This window comes from Mytilus edulis, chromosome 2, assembly GCF_963676685.1.
Source record: "Mytilus edulis chromosome 2, xbMytEdul2.2, whole genome shotgun sequence".
NCBI lineage: Eukaryota > Metazoa > Mollusca > Bivalvia > Mytilida > Mytilidae > Mytilus > Mytilus edulis.
Window position 1 is genome coordinate 79,156,750 of NC_092345.1, and position 26,948 is coordinate 79,183,697.

At 32.5% G+C, this 26,948-nt stretch overlaps 1 protein-coding gene and 1 long non-coding RNA gene across 3 annotated transcripts; one reads left to right on the forward strand and one right to left on the reverse strand.

Annotated features, from left to right (window-relative positions):
- Positions 1-3,458: 3,458 nt before the first annotated feature.
- LOC139513066 (uncharacterized) lies at positions 3,459-8,788 on the reverse strand. The gene is made up of 3 exons (XR_011662381.1): positions 8,615-8,788; positions 5,604-5,738; positions 3,459-3,615 (listed from the first exon to the last, which is right to left on the reverse strand). It is a non-coding gene; the product is annotated as an uncharacterized lncRNA (long non-coding RNA).
- Positions 8,789-12,538: 3,750 nt separating this feature from the next.
- On the forward strand, positions 12,539-26,796 carry LOC139513063 (nose resistant to fluoxetine protein 6-like). Of its 2 annotated transcripts, XM_071301175.1 has the most exons (15): positions 12,540-12,974; positions 13,869-14,056; positions 16,899-16,974; positions 17,757-17,850; positions 18,279-18,469; positions 19,093-19,260; positions 19,588-19,684; positions 20,089-20,181; positions 20,598-20,766; positions 21,516-21,595; positions 22,170-22,277; positions 23,030-23,153; positions 23,592-23,778; positions 25,803-25,945; positions 26,481-26,796. In XM_071301175.1, the coding sequence occupies exons 1-15, from the start codon at positions 12,593-12,595 to the stop codon at positions 26,604-26,606; spliced, it is 2,226 nt and encodes a 741-aa protein (XP_071157276.1). In that variant the 5' UTR covers positions 12,540-12,592; the 3' UTR covers positions 26,607-26,796. The 2 variants fall into 2 exon arrangements, with proteins under 2 accessions (XP_071157277.1, XP_071157276.1); XM_071301176.1 differs by lacking the exon at positions 22,170-22,277 and having other exon boundaries at positions 12,539-12,974.
- Positions 26,797-26,948: the final 152 nt, after the last annotated feature.

Here is a 26,948-nt window from a genome sequence, read left to right on the forward strand (position 1 = left end):
CAGATGATTTTTCTCAAAACAAACACGTTTTAAAGCTAAGAATATTTTGCATTTGAAGTTATCTTCATATAGAAATATCAGTATACTTCAAAAATATAAACTTCGGACCTGAACATAAACTGAAGAAAACATGGGAAGTTATGGCGAAAATGAGCACCCCACTCTAACATTCAAACAACCCTTTACATAACCAAATCAAAACAAACAGTACTTATAGAACAACATATTAAAAGATGCAATCTTAATAATGTCATACAAGAAAATCTTGAACCTGCTTATTTTTATTCAATTAATCTTTTATCATTATTATATAATAAAATGACCTTTGATACCATCTTTTATAATGACATGACAACTATACCTTATGAAGATTTTAAAAGTATTTACTGTAAACTTGTTAATGATCCCGACTATATGAGTATATAACCATACGGGCATGACCATACTCGTATGAGTATATAACCATACGGTCATGACCATACTCGTATGAGTATATATAACCATACGGTCATGACCATACTCGTATGCCCCGGAACATATTTATATATACATAGATATATATGTGTAATATTCATCACTGGACGTTAAACACTTATTATCAATCAATCAAAACTAGTTCAACCAAAAAATCTCAAATTATCTGTCTCAAATGACAGTTCTCGTCCCATATGTTTTGTTCAATTGTTCATTATGATAAAAAAAAAATATGGTTACTCAACGTCCAACATTCAAGACGAGAACATAATAATGTGAAATGATTATTTACCTTGATTTGTACTAAACACTTATACTGAGACTAATTGTCAACGTGCTAGTACACAATCAACTCCAAGCAGAACAGTCTTTGCTCTTTTCCCTTAATGCTACGTGCTTAGTTGAGAAGCCTCAAACACCTATTTTACAGTCTTTGGTTTGACCCAGACAGCCATGATTTAAAAACACACGACCCCTAGACAAACACGCTACCAAGTGACCACCGATACGGTGTTCCATTATCATGAAATAAGTGTCTACATATGGTGAATTTATGTACATATGGCAAAGATGATTGTTCATATCTTACGGCAATATTGCTTAGTAGGAAGATGTTGTATGATTGCCACTTTGTCAACTCTTAAAGAGACCAAATGACACAGAAAGTAACAGCTATTTGTCACAATACGGCCTTCAACAATCACCAAAACCCATACCGCATAAGTAGCTATTAAAGCACCAAAATGTCAAATTTAAACTATATAGTTAGCCAGTTGCTTATAGCATCTAAACAAAATACTCTAACGAGCCTGTGTCGCTCACCGTGGTCTATGTGCATATTAAACAAGAGACACAAATGGATTCATGACAAAAATTGTGTTTTGGTGATGTGTTTGTAGATCTAACGAACTTACTGAAAATTCCTGCTGCTTACAATTATCTCTATCTATAATGAGCATTGCCCTTAAAGCAGGTTGTTTGGCATGCCACAAAACCAGGTTCAACCCTACATTTTTTTTTCTTAAAATGTCCTGTACCAAGTCAGAAAAATGGCCATTGTTATATTATAGTTCGTTTCTGTGTGTGTGTTACACAATGTGTATGTTGTGTTTCTGTTATGTGTTCTCTTATATTTGATGCGTTTCCCTCAGTTTTAGTTTGTAACCAGGATTTGTTTACTTTCTCAGTCAATTTGTGAGTTTCGAACAGCGATATACTACTGTTGCCTTTATTTGGCCCAGAAGAGAAAATTGTTAAAAATTTACTATAAAGAGCAATAACTCCTTAATAAGGGGTCACTTGACCATATTGGTCATGTTGACTTATTTGTAGTATTTGTATTATCTATAATAACACTCAAGATAATAAGGATGGTGACATAAGAGTTTTTATACGTGTATGGATTCAGTATGCAATTCTGGATATTATGTTAGTTTTTTGTTTTTCTCCGTATATAAGAACATAGCCATCCATTGGAAAATCTAAAAAGTTGAGCCGAAAAAAAGGCATTTCCCCTATATACCTAGGTAAATTTGTCGCCAAAATTGACGTTTTCCTATGAAAATACCAAGAAAACAAAAATGGTGACCCCCATTTTTTATTACATATTCCGATGTATCTCGATTCAAAGAACATGTGTGCCAAAAAGTTTGGAAATCGGGAGATATGCCATTCGGTATCGTATTACCTTAAGTACTAATTTTAGCCATGTCAGCCATTTTAGTTCACCGGCAGGGTCATCGGACACATTTAAAAAAAAATAAATACCCTATTGATGATTGTGGACAAGGTTGGTTCAATTTGTCTCATTGTTGAAGGCCATACGGTTACCTCTTATTGTTAATTTCTGTCTCATTTTGGTCTCTTGTGGATAGTTGTCTCATTGGCAATTATACCACATCTTCTTTTTTTTTTATATATCAGTAGTTATAGAGGAGAAGATTTTTGTAAAAGTTTAAAAAAAAATGACTATAAAGGTCAATAACTCCTTAAGGGGTCAACTGACCATTTCTGTCATCTTGACATATTTGTGTGTCTAAATTTGCTGAACATAATTGCTGTTAACAGATCATCTCTATCTATAACAATATTCAAGATAATAACCAAAAAACGGCAAAATTTCCATAAAATTACCAATTATGGAGCAGCAACCCAATAATGGGTTGTCCCATTCATCAGAAAATTTCAGAACAAATGCATCTTGACCTGATTAACAATATGATCCGGTGTCAGATTTACTCTACATGCTTTGGTTTCAGAGTTGTAAGCCAAAATCTACATTTTACCCCTATGATCAAATTTTAGCCATGGCCACCATCTTTTTTGGTTGGCCGGGTCACTTGACACATTCTTTTAAGTTAGATACACAAATGATGATTGTGGCCAAGTTTGGTTAAATTGGCCCAGTAGTTTCAGAGGAGAAGATTTGTTGTAAAAGTAGATGGACGACAGATGACGGAAGACTAAGGACGCCAAGTGATGAGAAAAGCTCACTTGGTCCTGTGGGCCAGGTGAGCTAAAAAATGACTCAACTCTTTATCATCGTAATTATAAATTAATGGCACATCATCAAAAAAAGATTGACCATGCAATTTCATAATCTCTTCATGTTTGACCTTAACACCTAAAACTCAATAGAGATTTCCATGTATTCCAGTGGCGGATCCAGAACTTTTCCTAAGGGGGGGGGGGGGGGGGGCGCTGACTCACGTAAAGGGGGCCCACTCCAGTCATGCTTCAATGATTCCCTATATAATCAACCAAATTTTTCCCACGAAAGGGGGGGCCCGGCCCCCCAGCCCCCCCCCCCCCCCCTGGATCCGCCTATGTATTCTTAAAATGTATTCTGGTGCATTAACATATGTTAGGCTTAGAACTATTTCTCATTAGTAAAGGCCATATGGATGTATGTAATGGCTTACATCAAAATTTACTAGTTTTTGACTATGACCCTTCTCCATAGATTGACTTAAAAAAAAACCAAGTAAAAATTATATATGTTTATTTCCTGTGTGTATGATAATTGTTTGAACTACATCATGAATAAAAGTCTGTGACTGTCATTCTCTATCAGCATACAAAATACTAAGTATATTTCTTTCAAGTCAGCTTCTCCTTGTTACAGTTCCATATATGTCAATTCTAGAAGAAAAAATCATTAATTAATATAGTATATGTACAGCATTGCATATAATTTTTTATCATAGTTTGGTATTGTCTATTTGACTTTATGAATGATCAGAATAATCCATACAAAAATAAGAAAAAAACCAATTCATAATGATACATGAACAATAAAAAAAAATACCTATGATCAAATTCAGAACATATCAGGAGATGTGCAAAAATCTAGTAAAATATAACATATATTTTTTCATATCTTTGAAGCTATTACATATTGATCTTATCTCCCTTTGCAACTACAATGTACTACAGAATGTAATTTAAAAGCTAAAATTATATTTCACAAGGTATTTTAGAGCTTTGTTTAAAGAAAACTAGTTTGCAGAATGCATAGAAAAACACCATTCTAGAAGAAATAATTCAAAATCTGATATATTATATATTTATATGTTAAGTAAAATAAAACATGCGTTTGTCTAAGTCTTTGATAAGTGCAATTTATAGCTAGAAACAAGTACAAAAATGTATGAGAGGAGGCCACTAAAAAGAGCAAATTTTCCACAAATATTTAATTTTGACAAATGTAGCTTTCAATAATTTTTCTTCAACCCATTCTTTTTTCTGCTTGAAAAAAAACTTTTGATAAAGGAAATGTGATCTAATACAGTCTGCACCAAAATCTTTTCTCAACTACTAGTCCAAAGACCAATATTCTGACATTTTTCTTAGTGGTTCAAACAAAGTTTTGCAAAAACTTACCAGTCCAAAAGAAATATACTAGTCTGGGGCTTCAGATATGCAGAGATATATTTTATACATAAAATTAAGAAAGGAAATGGGGAATGTGTCAAAGCGACAACAACCAGACCATAGAGCAGACAACAGCTGAAGGCCACCAATGGGTCTTCAATGTAGCGAGAAACTCCCGCACCAGGAGGCAGTGTCCAGCTGGCCCCTTAAAAAACATGTACACTAGTACAGTGATATTATACATGTATGTTTATAGTGGCTCAAATCTCCAATTCCCTCCAACTTCAAATCAAAAAAAGAAAAATCACAAATTTATAGATATTTGAAGAATACACATGATTAGTGACAGATTTCAATATTTACATGATGATGAAAACTTTATGAAACAGGGTATTGAACTAATTTACAATATGATCAAAATTTTGGTGAGTTGCTATAAATTTGCTATAGTTTGTCATTTTTTGCCAAAATTGAATGTAATATTATATGAATGAAAGAGTAAGATCAGCAAGTCTTAGAAAAACTGTTTATTTTCATACTTAGAATATGGTTTTTTTTGGAACTCCGAACACACTCTCTAAATATTGACTATTTTGACAAAAATAATCAAAGTTAGCTGATTTCTCATTTACAGTCATATAAATTGCACATTAGTTTACTATCAAACTGACATTCAAGTACAAAAGTAGAGTTATTTGACCCTGAGACTACTATAACACAGTTTAACCCTACCTATATTTCTAGCATATTACAGAAATAAGTAGTTTTAATGAGGACTATATTTCATGGTGTAAAATTGCCATTTGACATTATTTTATCTGTTTTAAAAGATTGCAGTATTTTACATTTATATATGACCTTAGTTTTTTCATTTAATGTTATTTTTTTAAACTAGAAACTTAATTTACACTTTAAACATGAATTCACTTGTCCTATTTTTGAAAAAAAAAAAAATTATGTTCTATATGTACATGTATGTATGTATGAGGGTCTGGATTTGGGGGGGTCTGTTATTCTGTTAACATTTAGTTTTCACCCTTTTTTTTCTCTAATCTTTAAAAAACTAACCCCTTTTTTCTCTAATCTTCAAAAATTAACCCCTTTTTCTCTTATAATTTTCATTTTTTTTTGCCCGTTATTCTCTAATCTTCATTTTTTAAGGGCATTTTTCTTTAATCATTTAACCCCATCCAACCCTCATGTATACATTCAAAATTCTAATTATTTTATTATATATAAGACTATCTAAAACTTACCAAAAGATAAAATACTATTGAAATTAACATTTCCCGCAATAAAATTTAAAAACTGCTACTTCTCACATCTCCTGCCTGTCCTGGCACCGCATGTTATGACAGTGTCCTGATAATCAGTTACTTAGTATAAGAAACCTAAAAAAATAATTATCTATCATCAGAATCAGCACTATATATATTAAAATATATAGCTAGTCAACAAAAGAGGGGTACTGATCATGAATTCCCCCTGCACTCTTCCGTGTCTTTACCTTCAGCCTACACATGCAAGTCTTAAAGGGGGGAAATTGAAGACAAGGACACCAATGCAAAATGCATAAATTCAACAAAAACACAAAAATTAATAATCTATCAGTTGGTAGTAAAAGTGAATATACATTGTATATTGTATAAAACAATGATTTAAGTTGATTCAACTACTATTCTGGACAAAGAAAGATAACTCCAATTGAAATCCAATTGGAATTTCTTGCTATTGCACAATATTGTGCAATTAGATATTTCTTGCTATTGTGCAATACTGTGCAATTGAAAATATTTGCTATTGCACAATACTGTGCAATTGAAGATTTCTTGCTATTGCACAATACTGTGCAATTGAAGATTTCTTGCTATTGCTGAATACTGTGCAATTGAAAATTTCTTGCTATTGCACAATACTTAATATAATAATTTTGGATCCTGATTTGGACCAACTTGAAAACTGGGCCCATAATCAAAAATCTAAGTACATGTTTAGATTCAGCATATCAAAGAGGCCCAAGAATTCAATTTTTGTTTAAATCAAAATTAGTTTAATTTTGGACCCTTTGGACTTTAATGTAGACCAATTTTAAAACAGACCAAAAATTAAGAATCTACATACACAGTTAGATTTGGCATATCAAAGAACCCCAATTATTCACTTTTTGATGAAATCAAACAAAGTTTAATTTTGGACCCCGATTTGGACCAACTTGAAAACTGGGCCAATAATCAAAAATCTAAGTACATTTTTAGATTCAGCATATCAAAGAACCCCAAGGATTCAATTTTTGTTAAAATCAAACTAATTTTAATTTTGGACCCTTTGGACCTTAATGTAGACCAATTTGAAAACGGGACCAAAAATTAAGAATCTACATACACAGTTAGATTCGGCATATCAAAGAATCCCAATTATTTAATTTTTGATGAAATCAAACAAAGTTTAATTTTGACCCTTTGGGCCCTTTATTCCTAAACTATTGGGACCAAAACTCTTAAAATCAATACCAACCTTCCTTTGGTGGTCATAAACATTGTGTTTAAATTTCATTGATTTCTATTTACTTAAACTAAAGTTATTGTGCAAAAACCAAGAATAATGCTTATTTGGGCCCTTTTTTGGCCCCTAATTCCTAAACTGTTGGAACCAAAACTCCCAAAATCAATCCCAACCTTTCTTTTGTGGTCATAAACCTTGTGTCAAAATTTCATAGATTTCTATTAACTTCAACTAAAGTTATAGTGCGAAAACCAAGAAAATGCTTATTTGGGCCCTTTTTGGCCCCTAATTCCTAAAATGTTGGGACCAAAACTCCCAAAATTAATCCCAACCTTCCTTTTGTGGTCATAAACCTTGTGTTAAAATTTCATAGATTTCTATTCACTTTTACTAAAGTTAGAGTGCGAAAACTAAAAGTATTCGGACGACGACGACGACGACGCAGACGACGACGCCAACGTGATAGCAATATACGACGAAATTTTTTTCAAATTTTGCGGTCGTATAAAAATATATAATCATATAATATATGGTTAGTGGAATATAAAAGTATTATATATGCCTGGTTTTCTGTAAACTAGCGATTAGTAGCTAGATGATCCAACTGATAAATGGAATGTACATGTACATTTTGTGTACATAGTAAAAAAAAATGGGTGATAATGCATTGTACTTGTATATTTTTGTAAATTAAAATACATGATTCTGGCATTTGAACATAACTATTAGTATTTGCAGCCTATTATCTATCTATCTTCCTTTCAAGCAGTGGACACATTCTTGAGTTACTGATATATACTCCAGCTTTTAAATGTTTTAATTGTTTAGAAATTATAGACACAGAGAAAAATATATAATAAGTTTTCAAAACCTGTGAAGAAGATTTTTTCTTTTCATGACATACATGTACAAATAAATAATGACACCATAATTTCATAGGTAACCTTTGCTTGCTAGCTCATTTGATTCCTAATCATGCATGCGGCTTCCAATAGGGAGGCGATAATCGGGAGTAACTGGGAGTAAAATAAGGGGGTCGGGTTAAGGGGAATGAGAACAGGGAGTAAAGGGGAGGGATTGTTAGCTCAAGTTGATATTAAAAGAAGGGAAGTGGTGATTGCTACCCCTTGTCAAACCCCTCCCGTCCACCATCTTTTAGGGAGTATTTTATAAACGTCTTCGGGTTTTCTATTGACACGTAGACAAATTGCTTTGATTTCGCGGAGGTAAAAAATAAGTTTGGACTAAAAAATATCCTTCAAAAGCAGACTGCATTTTGATCTTGTTGCTCAGATAAAGTTTTGATTTTCTTATTTTCAGCTAGTAAAAAAAAATACAATCACAGTGTATTCGACATTCCAATTGCGATAACATTGTCCTTCTGACTATGACATTGTCTATACAAGATGCCCGTTACGTCATTCATATTGTGACGTCACTGTAGCCTTGAAAAACGTAAACAAAGCGTCCATAGTAACACAAAATATACAAGACTGGTCGAAAATAGGCGAAATACGTGTGAAAGGGATATAAGTTGATTATCGGCAAAATATTTTTAAAAATGCGTCTGATTTATTCATTTATGTGTTCATTTTTATTCCCAGGAATTTAGCGAACAGTGTCATTAGGTTTTCATGCTTGAACAGTAGGTGTTTTTTACTGAAATCATTTGTTGAAAGACAGATATTTTTTAACACATGACGTAAAACTTGTTTTTATCATGGCGAGATTTTCCACGACAACCGTTACAAATTATATAACTTACTATTTCTTTCCGTGAATTGCAGCTAACCTAACCTTCCATGACAAATATTTAGTTCTGCAGATCTGCACGCGGAAAGGATGCGGAAACGACGCCTCGCGTGCATGAAATCGCTCCCGAAATGTTTGGTGGTCGAAAACTGCCTCTGGTCGAAAATACCCGACAGTACTCTATATACTATTGCTTAGAGCTAATTTTTGGTGCTGCTTTTTATAATTTATTTTGCATGCCGCATGCCTTGTTTTATTTTTTATTGCATATGTTTTTATATTCGGTGAAAAGCTAATTAGAGCATATGTTTGTACTGTTTGTCAATATGCTGAATCCAAATAAATTTTTACTTACTTAATTACTGATTTACTTACTTACTTACAATAATGATAATGCAGTGGTTTTTTTTTCTTTTTTTGGGGGGGGGGGGGGAGGGGGAGGGGGTGATCGTACTGTAATCCTACTATCTTTAATATCCAGCAAACACTATTTTCTGTCTATGAGAATAAATTTATGCATGCCACAGTATGGTACCGCAGCTAAAATAAAGTGTGATACCCTTTTTTTTTAAGTACTCCCTCCCCCTTTTTTAAATTTCTGTTATTTCTCCTTCCAAGAAACGGCAATTTTGTTTAATGTCCACCAGCGATCAGACCTGACACCTATGCAATTGAATTCTGTCATATACATTGATTTAAAATAGTTATATCGTTTAATATAAGTAAAAAATCATACTGTATGGTTTGTACGCTGGCGGCCGCCAACTTGGAAAACGTAAACAAAGTAGTTCGCATGTACGCACTTTCCACAGAATGGTCAAACGGCTACAAATTGTCGTATGTTTAAAAATGAACCGTTAAAGTTAATACAAAAACATGTTTTAAATATATGTTTATGCAATTAATGAAAAAATGTATGCATGCGCTGCGGATGCTTAATCTCTGCAAGATCTTGCACGGTGTGAGTACGGCTGAAGGCAAGGGTGTTAAACGCAGGACTTCGGGAATGTCCGGAGAGCCGAAACCTTGCTTCGGAAGTTGATAAACTGATTGATTGACATTTATCTTTCTATTTTTGAACATCCATTCTTACGGAGTTCTGTCATCTTTTAACAATGTCAAAGCAATTTCGATCATGATTGTCGTTTTTTAAGGCTTGAAAAAACGTTATATTATAAAATAGAAAAGGAGACTGGTGACCATTGATTTGTTGGTATAACAATACACGAATTAAATGTGTTGTCAATTGGATCATTCTCATGCTGAATGTCAGGCCTTCAGCGACATGATCGTTATATAAACGGACAGCGGATTACAATATAAAGAACATTAATCTCTGGAAAAATGACGAAGGCATGGAAGGAATCAATGGGGGTGCCGTACTTCCTCAATTATTTGTAAAAACTATCATCTTTTACGTATCAAAACCAATTCCGTTTCAAAACACAAAATGTAATTACCTACTGGTCTCCCATTTAAAAATAAATTGGGATAGACCCAATTTGCAATCAAAATATCCTTTGCAATGGAGCTTGCCCCGGCTTCTTTTTTAAGTAACAATAATTACATCAAAATCAATGTTGATGTAATTGTGAGTTCAAGAAAAGATAGAAAAAACAGCAGATTTTGTGCACAAGCTTACACAATTTAAATCTGTAGTTCAATCTCTGTCTTTCAACATGTATTCAATTAGTTATGAAGTTTCTTTAGTAAGTACGGTAAAGTATTGTGTCATGTCTTATCGTTTGTAGTTTGAATTCTGTATTTTCGGAACATTTCACATTATGTCTTATTTGTCAGTGTAGTCCAGAAAGTGGTCTACAAAGTTTTTGTTTTATGATGTTTGTTTACAAGTCAGGAATATGAGAGCTGTTTTCCATTCGTTTGATGTGTTTGAGCTTTCGATTTTGTCATTTGATCAGGAGCTTTCCGTTTTGAATTTTTCTCGAAGTTCAATATTTTTGTGATTATACTTTTGACAAGTGTGTTTGAAGTTGGTCCTACACGATCTTGCCTTATATTACAGGTAATTTTTTATAATTTTCTATATGTATGTAAAAGTTAAGATTACAACTCTATTTCATTTAGATTATGTTCTAGTTTAATGCAACTATATTATGTACAGGATTGTGTGGTTTATACACAAGTTTGGTTTAGGAAAAAAACCGATATGGTTAGAAAATACAAATGATAACACCATGACAAACAGCATTTCATTTTAATATTCCTGTCATGGTTAGAAAATACCTGAAATAACACCATTACAAAATTTTGAGTATGAGAATCGAAATGGGGAATGGGTCCAAAGAGACAATAACCCGAACAAAGAGCAGAAAACAACCCAAGGCAACCAGTGGGTCGTCAACATTCCATTTTCTTGTACGCGTCTATAATAAAACAAATTTATATTGGTGAGTATTACCAATGTTATTTCAACTGATCGGGCGGAGTTTATGTTTTAATTTGCATAAGGACAGTCTATTTGAAGATGTGTGTGATAAGGATGATTGCCGTTATAATTATTACTGATTTCTAATCACCTATCAGTGTCATCAAATGAATTTACAAAACAATGATTGCACACTTTATTGATCAGTTTATCCTAAAACACCTATGTTAAGATGGACTGGTTTATTATGAGCGAACCGGCTAGATTCCGCCCAGTCAAGTGAAATAACTTGAGTAATAGTGTTCTTGTGCTTATTTGTATAGAATTCCTGTCATAAAACCAACCAAATAGTCCGTGTCTATATATGTTGATATTGGTTTTTGATGCAATTTATTGGTTCTGTAGTTCCATCGGTTTTAGTTTGAAACACTGATGTGCTTTTGCATAATCAATTTATGACTATTCAACAGTGGCACTACTGTTGTCTTTATATTACTTTTGTCATGCTGAATTGATTTAGGAAACTGTCTAAAAAAAATAAACCCTTTCAAGACATCACGCTTATAATTTGGTTTGCGCGTTACATCTATATCGAACGCATCCGTTGCGCTCAACTTAAAACAGTTTATAATAAACTCATCATAGATACGCAGTGCGGGGAGGGTATGATACTCATCTCCTTCCATTCTTCTGTTCAACTGAAACTCATCATTACCAGGAGACCGTTTGCCGTAAAGCTATTACTTAGAAAAAAGTAAAATCACAAAAACATCGAACTCTGAGGACAATTCAAAACAGAAAGTTCCCAAGCAAATGAAAAAATTAAAAGCTCAAACACATCAAACGAATGGATAAATTTGTCCTCTTATTCTCTAGATCGTGCTAAATCGCTAGTTTGATTTGACAGTTGGTATGGGATCTCTTTACTGGCTCCGTTATAAAGAAAACTTTGTGATTGAACCACTTTCATAAGAATGATAGGATTTGTGTTTGTTTTGACTATTGTTTTAAAGTGACTCATTTTGACAAACAATTTAATTCCTCGTTCATACAGCGCGGAGACATGCGACTACAGAATAGCAATCTTGTTTTTTTCTTTAATTACAAATGTTTGCTATTTATATTCAAATGAACTGATACCTACTGATTACAATAAAGTTAACCTCGATGATAACGAGACGGGGTTTGAGAGATGAGGAGTGGAGAATGTTATTCCAGTTCTAGTATTCAGCCCAAAATTCGACCGTCTCGTGTGGATTGTTTTTTTTTTTAAATTTTTTTACCCATAAGGACCCAGTGATTTGGAGTTGCGAATTTGTTATAGAATACTAATTTAATTGACATGAACAATACATACACAGAGTAATTATACACTACAGTTGACTTCCGTGTAATCCAACATCAAATCCAAGTAATATCAACTACATTGTACCATAAAGGGTCAGTAATTGGATGTATTGATGATTTATAATCATACTTAGATAAAAACAAAAATAATATTTGAATAAGATATAATTGATATCTATAAATGTGTATATGTGAATGTTATGAACAATGTTTGTCTATCAATTTTCATTTAAAAACACTGCAAGGTTTTAAAAAATGAATTTGCTCTTTAAACTGACAATTTTAAGTGTTGCGTCTTTGGATAGATGCGCATATTCATTCGGCAATTATAACGGATATCATAGCATATTTGTGCATATTAATAGTATTGCGAAGGGGTCAGATTTTAACGTGAACAAATCGCCAATAGAATATGGAAAGCTTACCAGAATGTTGTCCAATGTTACAGATTTACAAACAATCTCCAGTTATCATATTTCGAACCTTCGAAGCATAGTGCAGGAAAGCAACGTGACTGCAGTGCCACCTACCGAAAGTACGTCAAAGTCGTCATCACCAACGGTGTCTGATCGTTGTCTAACTGGTGTATCTAGTGTGGTACAAGCTGTAGCTCAACAAAAGATTTGGGCATTTAAAAGTAAGTTGTTTTGCGGAGCTTTCAGTATAAACAAATATGCTTAAAAATGTATGTATTTAATATCGATAGCCGTGAGATTAATTACTGCTTTTTGATAACATATATTAATGCATTTTTCGGAACCAGACTTAAATTTTTGTATTTTCTTTGTTTCTTTGTTTCTTTGTTTTGTTTTGTTTTGTGTTTGTTTGTTTATGGTTGTTTTGTGTATGATTTGTTTGTTTATTGTTGATTTGTGTTTCATATTTTTGTTTATAGTTGTTTTTTGTTGTTGTCTGGTTGTTTTAACAAGTGAAGAAAATTGAGACGAAAAGAAACATTTCTGAAATGAAATTTACAAAAGAGATTCTCTTTTTTTTTAAAATAATTCATCTCTTTTAGTATATCTTAATTAGTAAAATATGAACAAGTTTTATCTAATCTTAACTTAACCATTTCGTTTTAAAACAAAACAAAACGACAAATGGCTTCTTGCTTGAAAATAAAAAAAAATAAATCAGAAATTGAAATGATGCCTATCTCTTCTCAATCAGTTAATGTATTCTGTTCAAATTAAAAAAAAAAAAATTACTCCACTGTTCTGAAAACCAATTGGTCTTTGGTCCCCGTTTCTATTCTCTGTTATAATGTTTGGTATGGGGTTTGATCATTGTTAAATGTCGCCCGTTCATTTAAGATATATAGTTGCTAACTTCTGACTCAACATGAATCTGAAAAGTAGTTGTGCTACCAAAATTTATCTGTAACATCTTATTTACGATATAGTACATATTTGTGTTAATTATTAATTTTTCTTGTTGTTTACTTGTAATTAATATATTATTGAAAGGAAATGGTACTTAAAAAGGTAGACTCTGATTTAGTTCAACATTAAACCGTTTCTTGTTTTTTAAGTGATTGATGCTGCCGGAAAGCCACCTGCTAATCTACTTGGAGGAGGGTTCAAATGGCTTGGAGACTACGACGAATGTCTGGATATCCAAGGGTCAATTACTGTTGGAAACAATGAAATGAAATTTGGTACCGAATATTGCATGTTATCTGTAATAAACTTACAAGCTGTGCCAAATATATTACCTCAGGTACGAAAAGTTTTCTAATGATACTTGTGGAATGTGTGTTGGTTTATTGGAATACATTTAACAATAATCATAACAAGTAAAACTGTGAGCTACTGCTCACTGATGATACCCCCTCCAAAATATTTCGGTAAACAGGAAGTTGTCAAGTGATGAAGCTGAAAACGCATCACACGGTATAACTGACCTATATAAACCTTGAAACCAAATTTCAGAATTCCTTGTCAAGAGGTTCACGAGAAAAATGCGAAATTGTCAACTTGGCTATTATGTGTAAAATGATACAAGTGTTCGGTAAACATGAAGTTGTCGTGTGATGAATCTGAAAATGCATTACACGGTATAACTGACTTATATAAACCCTTAAACCAAATTTCAGAGTTCCTTGTCAAGTAGTTCCTGAGAAAAATGCGACGAAAATTTTCAACTTGGCTATTATGTGTAAAATGATACAAGTGTTCGGTAAACAGGAAGTTGTCGAGTGATGAATCTGAAAACGCATCACACGGTATAACTGACTTATATAAACCCTGAAACCAAATTTTAGAAATCCTTGTCAAGTAGTTCCTGAGATAAATGCGACGAACATATTCATGGGACGGACGGACTGACTGACAGACTGACGGACTGACGGACTGATGGACTGATGGACTGACGGACTGACGGAAGGACAGACAGAGGTAAAACAGTATACCCCCCTTTTTTCAAAGCGGGGGTATACTAACAGAGCTACTTGTAATTAGTGTAGTTCGTATTCTTTTATGCAATGACCGGTTTAGCACCAAACTCTAATACAACTATGAATGGTTTGATTTTTATCAAGAACGACAGGATTACTTACAAATGATATCTTTAGCATTGTCATTGTAAGTATATATCCACATGGAAAAAAGTATTGCAACACCTTGATTTGTTAAAACTTGAAAAATCAGCCTTTTTTTTGGATGAAATATAAAATATGTGTATAATATTATTGAAACATAGTTTATGATAACATTGGCAGTGAAACGAACAAAAAATGTTTGAAAAAATAATGATTTATATAACCACAATTTTAATAACAAAATGAAGTGTTTTTTGTACAAAAAAATGCATTTTACAACTTTTACTGTAGTCGAACTTTACAATGTCAGACATTTCAAAATTAATCTTAAGATGACTGTTCACATCATGGTTGATCGTTATATGCCAAAGAATTAGTTCTTTGTGCGCAGCCTCCATTCAAACGGATAACCGCATCTTAACGTCTTCTGATTCCTGCCATAAATCGACTAATTTGTTGCTAAGGTAGCAGCAACCATTTCTGATGAAGGGCATTGTTTATTTCATGATGTGTTTGAACTGGGCTGTCCTTTCGCGCACTTTCCGCCCAATAGTGTCCCATATATGCTCGATATGGTTCAAAGTCGGGCTACGATCGGGCCAAGGAAGATGAACCAAATTCCATTTGAACATTGGATCTTCCTCCATGATGCTAATTTCCAACTTTGGCGAGCTCTGCACTACATTAGATACGGAAAACTGTGTGTCTGTTTGTTAGCAAAGGTCTCCGAAATGGTCTTATCGCACGATAACCAGTAGCGATGAGTTGATCTCGAACAGTTCTTGTTAAAAGGCTCCTGTATCGCCACCACTCTCTTTTTAGGATTGTCTTGTATGCAATGGGTTTCCTTCTGACCAACCTTCATTATGCTTAATTTTCTCTAGCAAATGGTATAGGGGGTCTTCATTATCTCGGAAGGTCTTTAACAGCGTTTATTGCTTGATTTTTATTCTCAAAATGACTTATAGTGGAATGGTGATGACCAACAATACGTGCAGTTGTAACAGCGACATCCCTCTTCTCTTACGCTGATAATCTGCCATCTTGCTGCAGTTAAGAGTTGTCAAGAACCCATTACAAGGTGTCAATCACATAACTTTAAAAACTTGGTTATTTAAAGTGTTGAAAACAATGAGGGTAAAAACATCTGTTTTGCTGTTTACGGGTACAGTAGCTGCATGTGCAGATAAAAACTGATCGAGTCGATATTTATTGATTAAACTCAGGTGATACTTAAATAATGTTTAACTAGTTCTATTTTACCAAATTATATCACAAAAAAATAAAGAGTGTTTTTTTAATTTCAATTTCAATTTGGTGTTGCGATACTTTTTTCCATGTGTATAAATGGATTTTGTCTAAAGCAAAATCAATAAGAACATCTTAACATTACAGGAATAAACTTATATGCTCTGATAAGGTTGACAGTTTTTGTAAAACTAGTGCCAACTGTCGTATTACTCATTTTATGTAGAAATACGATGATTACTCATTTTCTGTCAAAATGCCCCAAACTGGCACCGTTGAACCAGACGGGAGATTGGCTTTCACAAATTAAAACCTGTCCATGGTAACTGATATTCTATGACAATGTGACTTTATCAGCATTGCGCCGTAAAATTTAATATTTAACTTTTACAATTAAAATAATTGATTCAAACCGTTCTTGAAAGCTGTATCTGTGGTTGTCTTTATTTTTCGTTTCAATGAGATGGATGGTATTATAAGCTTCATCAAGCAATGAACAATAAAAATAGATACCATTGGTAACAGCCGACTATCTGTTAAAAGACAAGTCCACTTCGACATATATTGTCAATGAATAAATCAAGCACCTTTATGACAAAATATTGTGAGAATCTTTTTAGTCAAATCTGGCCGCTTTTAATGAGGATGCTATGTACCTTCGTAAACCAAAATCTGTGCATCTACATTGTGTTTTACATAAAGTAGGGCTAATCTATTTGAAGAGTGCTGAAGGTTGAAAAGTTTACATACTGTTCCATATTAATAATTTTACAGTATACCACATTAAGTATTGGTATGTGTCTACCTGATACCTGTTCAGAGCAAGATACTCAAATATTAACTAACTCTAGTAAGTATTTTGGATAGCCTGATTAAAAACCTAAATTAAGGTTTTTTTTATACTTTTTGTTTGTCAAAAGAAAACATAAAAATTATATGTGTATGATTACACAAGAAAAAGAATAAAACACAAAATGAAAATTAAAATACAGTTCGACAGTAATGAAAGTAATAGTTAGTACTGTAATACACTGGTTATCATACCATAAATATGGAACCAGGATTGTGAGGAAGGATCGCCCACTAACAAAGCAACTTTGGGATATAAACTTGTAGATTGTAAACAATAGAATCGCAAAAATACTTAAATCCAAGGAAATTCAAAACGGAAAGTCCTTAATCAAATGGCAAAATCAAAAGCTCAAACACAACAAACGGATGATAAACAACCATCATATTCTTGACTTTGTACAGGCATTTTTATCAATCAACAAATGGTGTACCAAACCTGGTTTTATAGCTATAGCTAAACCTCTCACTTGTATGACAGTCGAATCAACTTCCATTATATTGACAACGATGTGTGAACAAAACAAACAGACATAATACTAGGTAAAAATGTAAAAGAAGAGGGGTACTGCAGTCATCATGTTTTAATCTTAATCAAACAAATATGTAAACAAAGATTGGCACAATAACACAATGACAGGAACAGAGCTAGTCATATGTAAAAAGGAAATACATAATGGCATATAGACAAAGCATTTTAGCAAAAATGAAAGACAAGATTACTAAAATTGTATTAACCATATATGTCTATATCTTTCTTACGTATGTAACATTTCTTTTCAGTCATTAGAAATTATACAAACAACATATTTATAGTTAATAAAGCGGAATGTCAGGAACCAGATAAACCTTTTGATACGAGAGCTATTATTGTTCTGTAGGTATTAAATAATATGATTTTGTTTATATGATTATATTACTAAAAATACGAATGCATAGAGTGAAGATTTTGTTATGCATTGGTTTTAATCCTGCGTTATATCCATTTCGTACATGTCCGTTTTTATATACATTTGGAAAGTTTTACTATAAACATGCAATGTCATTTTTGTATGCAATTGCATATTCATTACTCTTCATATATCTTTATGTTACATTTTTGGAAAATGATACGCTTATGTACATTTAAAAAATCATTTGATTTTGAATGATTGATAAAGCAATTAAGCTTTGTACATTGTGCTGTTAACTGTGGTTTATTCAAAACATCTAGTTTATAGGTCCTAAATTGTACTATTTATACTAAATACTCAAAAATTCAACTATCATTAAATTATCTGATGACCATTCTTCTTACCTTTTTAGTGTTATATTATCTCTCTTCGTATTTGTAATGGTTGTTGGAACCGTGTATGATGTAATAATGATCCAGCGGCCTAAATGGGAGAAAACAACTGGACATTCGGAACTACATGCAGAAACAGCATTTATAGAAAGTGAAAAAACGCCATTGATTCATCATGATGAAACAGATAGTTATAGCAAATATACACCAGGTCTGTTTATACCAGCTTAATAATGAAACAATGTTTAGAGGCATTAATAGTTTGATACTCATTTCAAAAACTAGTTCAAAGACTAACATGTACTTGTGTTCTTAGTTAAAGCAACGATTAATTTATTTGGCTTGTATATTTGCTTGCGTTTGATATTTCCTTTAAGGTGAGGGTACAGAAACAGATGCCGTATTTCAGTTGTCTTACTTTTGCATTTTCTGTTTATGAATATATGCTGCTGTTTTTTTTCTTTTGAGAATTCAAAATGTTGCATTGAGCTTAAGGTTTACATTAATTTGTTCATGATGAAATCGTTTCCAGATTGTCTGATCTAAAACAGTTACAACTTTTACAGTGTAAAAATACGTCGTAATCATTGAGAACTACCATCAAGATTGAAAAAAAATAACAATCGAGACAGTCATTTCATTTAAGACATTGTTGACGGATTTGATTTTTAAATTTCATTAAATAGCATAGCGTAATTGCATTATATCAATCGCACCTACCTCGTGACAATAAGCATTCGATAATATAGACATAGTTTAATCAAGATGGTTTCAAGTTTTCTTTTTTCCCCCTAATTATCTTAAAGAAGTAAAAAAAACATATAATATTTGCAGGAATGTTTGGTCAGCTTTTGCTGTCATTTTCTGTGTACACTAATGGTTCGAAGATATTAAACACAAATCAACCAGGAGGTTCCTTAACAGCTATCAATGGAATACGGTTTATATCCATGACTTGGGTTATACTTGGACATGCGTACGGATTCATTTTGAGTGATGTTGGTAAGATATCTTGATGCAGTTAAGCACTATAGTCTACATAGGCAAATTTTGTTCACGTGTATTTAACGTGAAATTAATGTGAATTTCACGTTAATCGAGCCTATACGCATAATTCACGTGAAATATGTATAAGCAATTGATTGCGTCTACTGCAAAAAGTAAAATCACAAAAATACTTAACTTTGAGGAAAATTCAAAACGGAAAGTCCCTAAGTACTTTTTATTGTTTTTCTAGTTTAGGGGGTAGTGGTGATTGAAAACCAACTGCCCTCGTTATACTTTCGTATTAATATTTGATAAAAATATCAGCAAAATATTTCATTTCAGATAATGTAGGAAGTTTTCTACCCAAGATGATCAAAAGAGCAACATTTCCCGCCATTAATAATGCTTTGGTTTCAGTAGATACATTTTTTGTTCTTAGGTAAATGTCACTCTTTAGTTGAAGTTATTTCGTTGTTGATATCACTGCTAGAATATTATTTTTCATTTAATTCCTACAAAAAATACTGACGAGATACCGGTCCGAGTTTTACAAAATCTGTTAACAATAATTACACAGGAAAAAACAAGATGAATATTTTAAAGAAGATCTACGATGAATTCTATCAAAAACCAGACAAAAATTCAGAATTTCATTTCTACTGAATTGATGTTAAAACTACAATATGTTTCAATTAAGCTACAAATACTACGTATGAGCATTGCATGAAGTCGTGTCGACGATTTCGCGAACATCTCTTTAAGTTATACATGACTAACTAGTTGTTAGTTTAACTAATTTACCATTTACCATTCACAAAAGCACAATATGCATTTAACTTTCAGTGGAACATTACTCGTTTACATAGTAATGAAAGAGCTAAAGAAAAATGGAGGAAAAATAAACTGGGGAATGTTTTACTTTCACAGATTTTGGAGGTATGAATAACACATATTCCATACATATTTAATAGCTTTGTCCAAAATGTCTAAGTAGGTGTTGTTAGGCGATAACTGTATCATGTCAATCTTTTTTCAACTGTGACCATACTAGTTGTTCTATTTATTTGTTTGTTTTCTAATTCAAAAAGACGTTCGTCTATTTTTCTGAAATATACTGAGCTATATCATATGAATAATCATATAGCTTAAAAGCAAAATTCGCGTAGCTAACATCATCAGCACATCAATTTTTAACTGTTCACCAAGACAATGTTTTTTTCGTAAATATTTGTTTTAGGTTTAAACGTTCCCAATGAAGTTAAATACAGAAAAGCACTTCGCACAAAACCAATTTGTAACTTGTTATACTTTTGTTAATTTTTAGATTTCCTTAACGTACTTTCTTGTCTTAGGTTGACACCACCTTACATGTTGGTACTAATGGTACATGTTTCACTCTTTCCATATATCGGAAGTGGTCCAGTATGGAAAAAAGATGGCGCAGAGTATAATTACTGTAAAAATTCCTGGTATTACAATCTCTTGTATATCAATAACTTCTTTGAAAAGCCAGAAGACACGGTACGATAACTTAACTGAGTAGCATTTTTAAGGACCTTTTTAACATTTGGTATTAGAAGTTTGGACATTTATACGATAAATCCTCTATAAATGAACATGTGCAAATTTATCCGATATAAGTATTTACATTTTAGAATTTTGTCTAATACATTTTAATTAAAAAATGCAGAATCTGCCCAAATGACCTCACTTTATAGATCTTTTCATGAGCCTTGGTTTTACATATACTCATATTTTCTACATGATGTATTTCATAAAGATAATGATGGATGTGGAATATTGTTTTTGAGTGAAACCTTGGTACATATGTATATTGTACTAAATTATTTGTACTAAATTGATTATATTAATGTGTCAATTTATCAATGCAATTAACATAGTTTTGGAGAGCTAAATTAATATAAACTTTTTGTCTACTGTTATCATGAATGACAGAAACATATTTTATTTTTGTTCAAACATAATTTATAACCCAAATGGTTTGATTTGAACATTATAAAAGACTGCGTTCAATTCTTGGTTTGGTGGTTAATGTTGTATAGTATTTACACGAAACCCGTCATTATGTAATTATGCAAACTTTAGATAATATTCATTGAAGTTTGTTCTTTTTGCAATTAAGTTCTTTCTTTTATTTTTACCAGTGTACAGCATGTGATTTTGTCTTTTTTCTTTTATCCATACGTGTTAAAAGTGTTAGTTGTGATATTAATTTCAATACATGGCTTTCTCAAAAATATGTATTTCAGTGTTTTGGATGGGCTTGGTATCTAGCTAATGACATGCAGTTTTTTGTACTCAGTCCTTTGATTATACTGCCATTATTTTTGTAAGTTTGATTGAGATTTTATGGTGACCCTTTCAGAAGAAGTTCGATCAAATGATAATAAATATCATGCTCGTTTGACAATTTTTTTTAACTAGAATAATTATTGCTTAAACGTCAATAGAGTGTTAAAATTGAGTACTGTAAACAAAAAAAACAACCCCAAGAACTGGCAAACAACAAAGCAAGCAATTTGAATAATACGGAAAGATGGTATGATTGCCAATAAGACATCAATGATGTAAGCAATTATTATAGGACTTCGGCAATTAGGAAACCCCATATAGTCAGCTATAAAGGACGCTGGATTGGCAAAATGTAAACAATTCAAACGAAAAACAGATATTATGTTTATGGCAGAAAACAACGAACGACAACCCCCCACATGATCCACGAACCACAAGAATTACAGAATCTTGACTTTGAACGAATAATTGAACGATGGTATGAATATAATTATTGCAAATAGCAAAAATTGCAAAAGTCAATTCACTTAGTTTTAACTATTCCGTAAAATTACAAAAACTGTTTTGCTTGATTAGTTTGTATTAAGGTAATGTAAATATATTTGTTTTAGTTATCCGATGATTGGTTACGCCATACTATTAACATTTCTATGTGGAACATCGATAGCAACCGGAATAATGGCTACGAAGTGGGATGTTCCAATGTCATCGTTTGACGGGTGAATAACATTTTTTCATCTATCTTAAATAAGATCACGGGGTATGATAGTCAATTAGACAACTCTTCACAAAAGACCAACTAATGTCAAAGTTAGCAACTGTAGGTCACTACACGGCCTTCAACAATAAGCAATACACATATCACCTTGCAAGCTAGTTCACCCAACATTATATCCTGAAGTCATGTGTTGAAATAATAAATTATTATGAACCAGCTTATAGTGTTATACGGGATTTCGTTGATTTTGTTTAATATTCAACTTTTCTAATAAATAAGTAACTGTAACCTGTTCATATTTTTTATAAATTTTAGATTAGATTTGATAATAATGGTTGTTCCTGCCTACATTTGATTTTATACTTTTTCATGTATAAAAAACAAGACTTTTTACAGATTAAGAGAAAACCATTTATTATAAGATAACTTTGTTCCATTTGAGTTTATTTTAGTCTGTTTTTATCAAAACATTTAAATTTTGAAAAACTAAGGCTTTTTTACCTCAGGAATAGATTACCTTAGTTGTATTTGGCAAAGCGTTTTAGGAACTTTTGGTCCTCAATGCTCGTCAACTTTGTACTTTTTTGGACTTTTAAACTTTTTTGATTCGAGCGTCACTGATGTGTCTTTTGTAGACAAAACACACGTCTGGCGTAATATAAAATTTTAATCCTGGTATCTATGATGAGTTTATTTATCCCTACTGTTCTCATCTTGTTGTATTTATATGCATGCTTTATTGTTTATGTTTAGAGGTAATATGACCCACTACTATGAAATATACTTGCGGCCATACTTTAGAATGGGACCATATCTTGTTGGCATGTTTACCGGATATTTACTTTATAAAACAGATTTGAAGTTCAAAATGAACAGAGTAAGTATGACATTAAATTGACAGGGATAAAAAGAAAAAGCAACCAAACATTATAATTTAAAAATCAACTCGACAAGTCCCCTATGGCACGCATGAGAGCTTTACTTCCTTTTATTTCCGATTCGGACGGTTGATTGGGAATGGTGGAAGCTTTGTTTTTTGCTACATAGGATTACTTGGTTATAAGGGAAATTAATGGGGCGTAACATAAAATATAGAACAACGAGAGTTATTTGTGGATTTTCTTGTTGACGATTGATTTATAATTGTAATTACAAAACAAGAGATTTCCACCCAAATAAGGAGCGATCAATTCATGTTTTCTAAAAAAAAAACAAGAGCTTTCCACCCAAATAAGGATCAGTAAATTCATGTTTTTTAAAAATGTTTTCCTAGACATCCCCTGGTCTAATCTTAGATTTGTATTTATCTTGATAGTTTCTCAATTTATTTGGTTGGTTGATAGCGGGTGTATCAGCATGTGCAGTTTTATATGGTGTATATGAAGACGTAAACGGCGGTCGTGAATCAAGAGAGATATCTTCGTTCTATATAACTGTACATAGAACCGTCTGGGGTGCTGCTGTGGCCTGGGTAATTTTTGCTTGTGCTCATGGATATGGAGGTAATCACAATCTTATAACATATCTTTTGTCAAATATTATAGTTTTACAAATAAAGCATTTGTCACCTATGTCATCTTTTTCTATATTATATATTATAATGTTTGAAATTGTTGCTTTTGGTGTTTTCTACCGTTAATAAACCCGGTTGTTTTTATTTTTAAAGCGCATTCTATACGTTCAAATTGTAACAAGATACATTGATATTGAATGTATTTTTGTATGATCAGATAAATATTGCAAACAATCTTGTGTTGAAGTAATTAATAAGCACATCTCATAAATTCTCACTAATCAAGATTACGCGCAACAACTAAGGAGAACGAAACCGCAAGAACTCCCAACTGTTTCTGATTACATGAGTTCCTCACCAGTTGTATTTGTTTGTTTTACTAATTTTGTTTTCTGTGAGATATTTTATGTACATTTGTTTGCCTTTTAGCTTTATCCTTTCGCCATAATTTTATCAGTTTTTCTTTTTCTGTTACAAAAGAGGGACGAAAAATACCATATATCTATTCATGCTTATAGATTTATAGATCGAAAATAAATTGAAAATGCCATGGCTAAAAAGAATAAGACAAATAGACAAATCATAGTACACAAGACATAACATAGAAAACTAAAGACTAAGCAACACAAACTCAACCAAAAAAAATGGTAATCTCAGGTGCTGCGGAATTTTAAGCAGATCCTGCTCCACATGTGGCATCTGTCGTGTTGCGCATGCTATATATTAACGTAGATACAAGTATCTTGTCTTAGGGAGAGATAAATCCTACTTTGTAAAGGATCACTCTGATTCGAACAGAAAATTCTCTGAAACTGATATTATCAAGATGCTTGATTTCTTGATTGACAACATATTTGTTACATTCGGAGGACGTGTTTTTCAACAGACTGTCGGCATTCCAATGGGAACAACCTGTGTCCCTCTACTTGCCGACTTGTTTCTTTATTATTATGAGGCTGACTTCATGCAGGAACTTCTTAGGAAGAAAGATAAGAAGTTAGCACTATCCTTTAACTCTACTTTTCGCTATATAGATGATGTTCTTTCACTAAATAATTCAAAATTTGGTGACTATGTGGAACGCATCTATCCAATCGAGCTAGAGATGACGGATACTACAGATACAGTTAAGTCGGCATCATATCTTGACTTACATCTAGAAATTGACAATGAGGGTCGTTTGAAAACAAAACTTTACGACAAAAGAGATGATTTCAGCTTTCCAATTGTGAACTTTCCATTTCTAAGTAGCAACATTCCAGCAGCACCTGCATACGGGGTATATATCTCCCAATTGATACGATATTCCCGTGCTTGCATTTCCTAGAAAGAGGGTTGCTGCTCACAAGGAAGCTATTAAACCAAGAGTTCCAAATGGTGAAGTTGGAATCATCCCTTCGTAAATTTTACGGACGCCATCACGAGTTGGTTGACCGTTATGGAATAACCGTATCACATATGATATCGGATATATTCCTTACGTCGTAACTACAATCCCCTTTCCTTTCCTGAATGTGACCTACTGAATTAGACTATTTACCGGAATTGTTATCAAATAAGCAACACGACGGGTGCCGCATGTGGAGCAGGATCTGCTTATTTTGTCGTTCAAAGTATTTTCAAAAACATAATTTCATATAGGAAATGGGGATATACAGCAACTGAGATCACCCCTAGTGTTTTGGTGGTTTTTGTGTTTATTCTTTAGTTTTCTATGTTGTGTCGTGTGTGCTGTTGTTTGTTTGTCTTTTTCATTTTTAGCCATGGCGTTGTCAGTTTGTTTTAGATTTATGAGTGTGACTGTCCCTTTGGTATATTTCGTCCCTCTTCTATTACAAACCAGGTAAATTATCTAAATTGGTAGGTCACATTCGTGAAAAGGGAACATGATTGTAACTACGGCATTAAGAACATATTCGATTTCATCTGTAAAACGGATATTCCATAACGGTCATCCAACTCGTGATGGCGAAGGGATGATTATTATAATATTTCACTAAACATATTTTATAGGATATGTGAATACAGTTCTATCTTGGAAAGGCTTTATTCCACTGAGTAGATTAACATATTGTGCTTATCTGGTACATCCCATTGTGATATATCACTATCTATATACACGACGAAGAATGATCCATCTATCTGATATAGAAATTGTGAGTAGAAAGGAGTAAACATAAACACAAAGTATATTTTACATGTTAATTATGTTATATTTGTTTATACAAGAAATATTGTTTTTCTATCAATACAATGATTCCATTAAACGAAATTGGGTATCTGATCATACTTTACCAATATGGTATCTAAATATATATTGTCAAATTGCTTACATACATCCTCCTTTAGTTGCTGAAAGCTATCATTTACAAAATTATCATGATGTTAATAACGATTTAAGATCACACTTTGACCTGGCATTTTTATATTCCTTCGTACTTATTTTAAATAACCGAGTTGTTTTTTTAACAAAATATCTAGATTATCTTAATTTAAGCGGAGTGACGATTATCAAGGACAATCAAGTAACTCTGGTTTTGTTAATACCAGATGTAACATTAAGCATGTTCAAGAATAAGGGCCTCAAACATGAAAGATTTAACAGAAATTGAAACATGAATATTGATTTCTTTAAAAGAAAAAAAGGTATCGAAATGAATTTTACTTGATTTCTAAATTTTCTCTTTTTAGATATATGAATTTCTTGGACATCTATGTTTGTCATATGCTGGTGCGTTTCTTGCATCTTTAGCCTTTGAAGCACCGATGATGGGACTCGAAAAAGTCATATTTAAAAGTAAAGAGCATAAAAAATAAGTGTTTTTATTCTCAAAACTTGAAACATTTGTATATTGAGTGACAAATGAGTGTTTGCGCAAGTGAAAGCAAAATGAAGCAAAATTGGAATAAACAATAATGCTTATCAACGTGTTCGTTTATCTGGACACTGTTCAGTCTGTTGTGAATTTTTTTCAATATTATGTCAAAATAAAAGTACCTTGATATACCACTGCGTTATTTAAGTTATTATTCTTTTTTTTTCCGACACACCACATACCAAAATGTATAAACCCATACCAAGTACAATTGCTTTCAGTTCAGAGAAGCTTAATAAGATTACTGTTTACCTTAGTAGTTAGTTTCTTGGAAAAGACATTT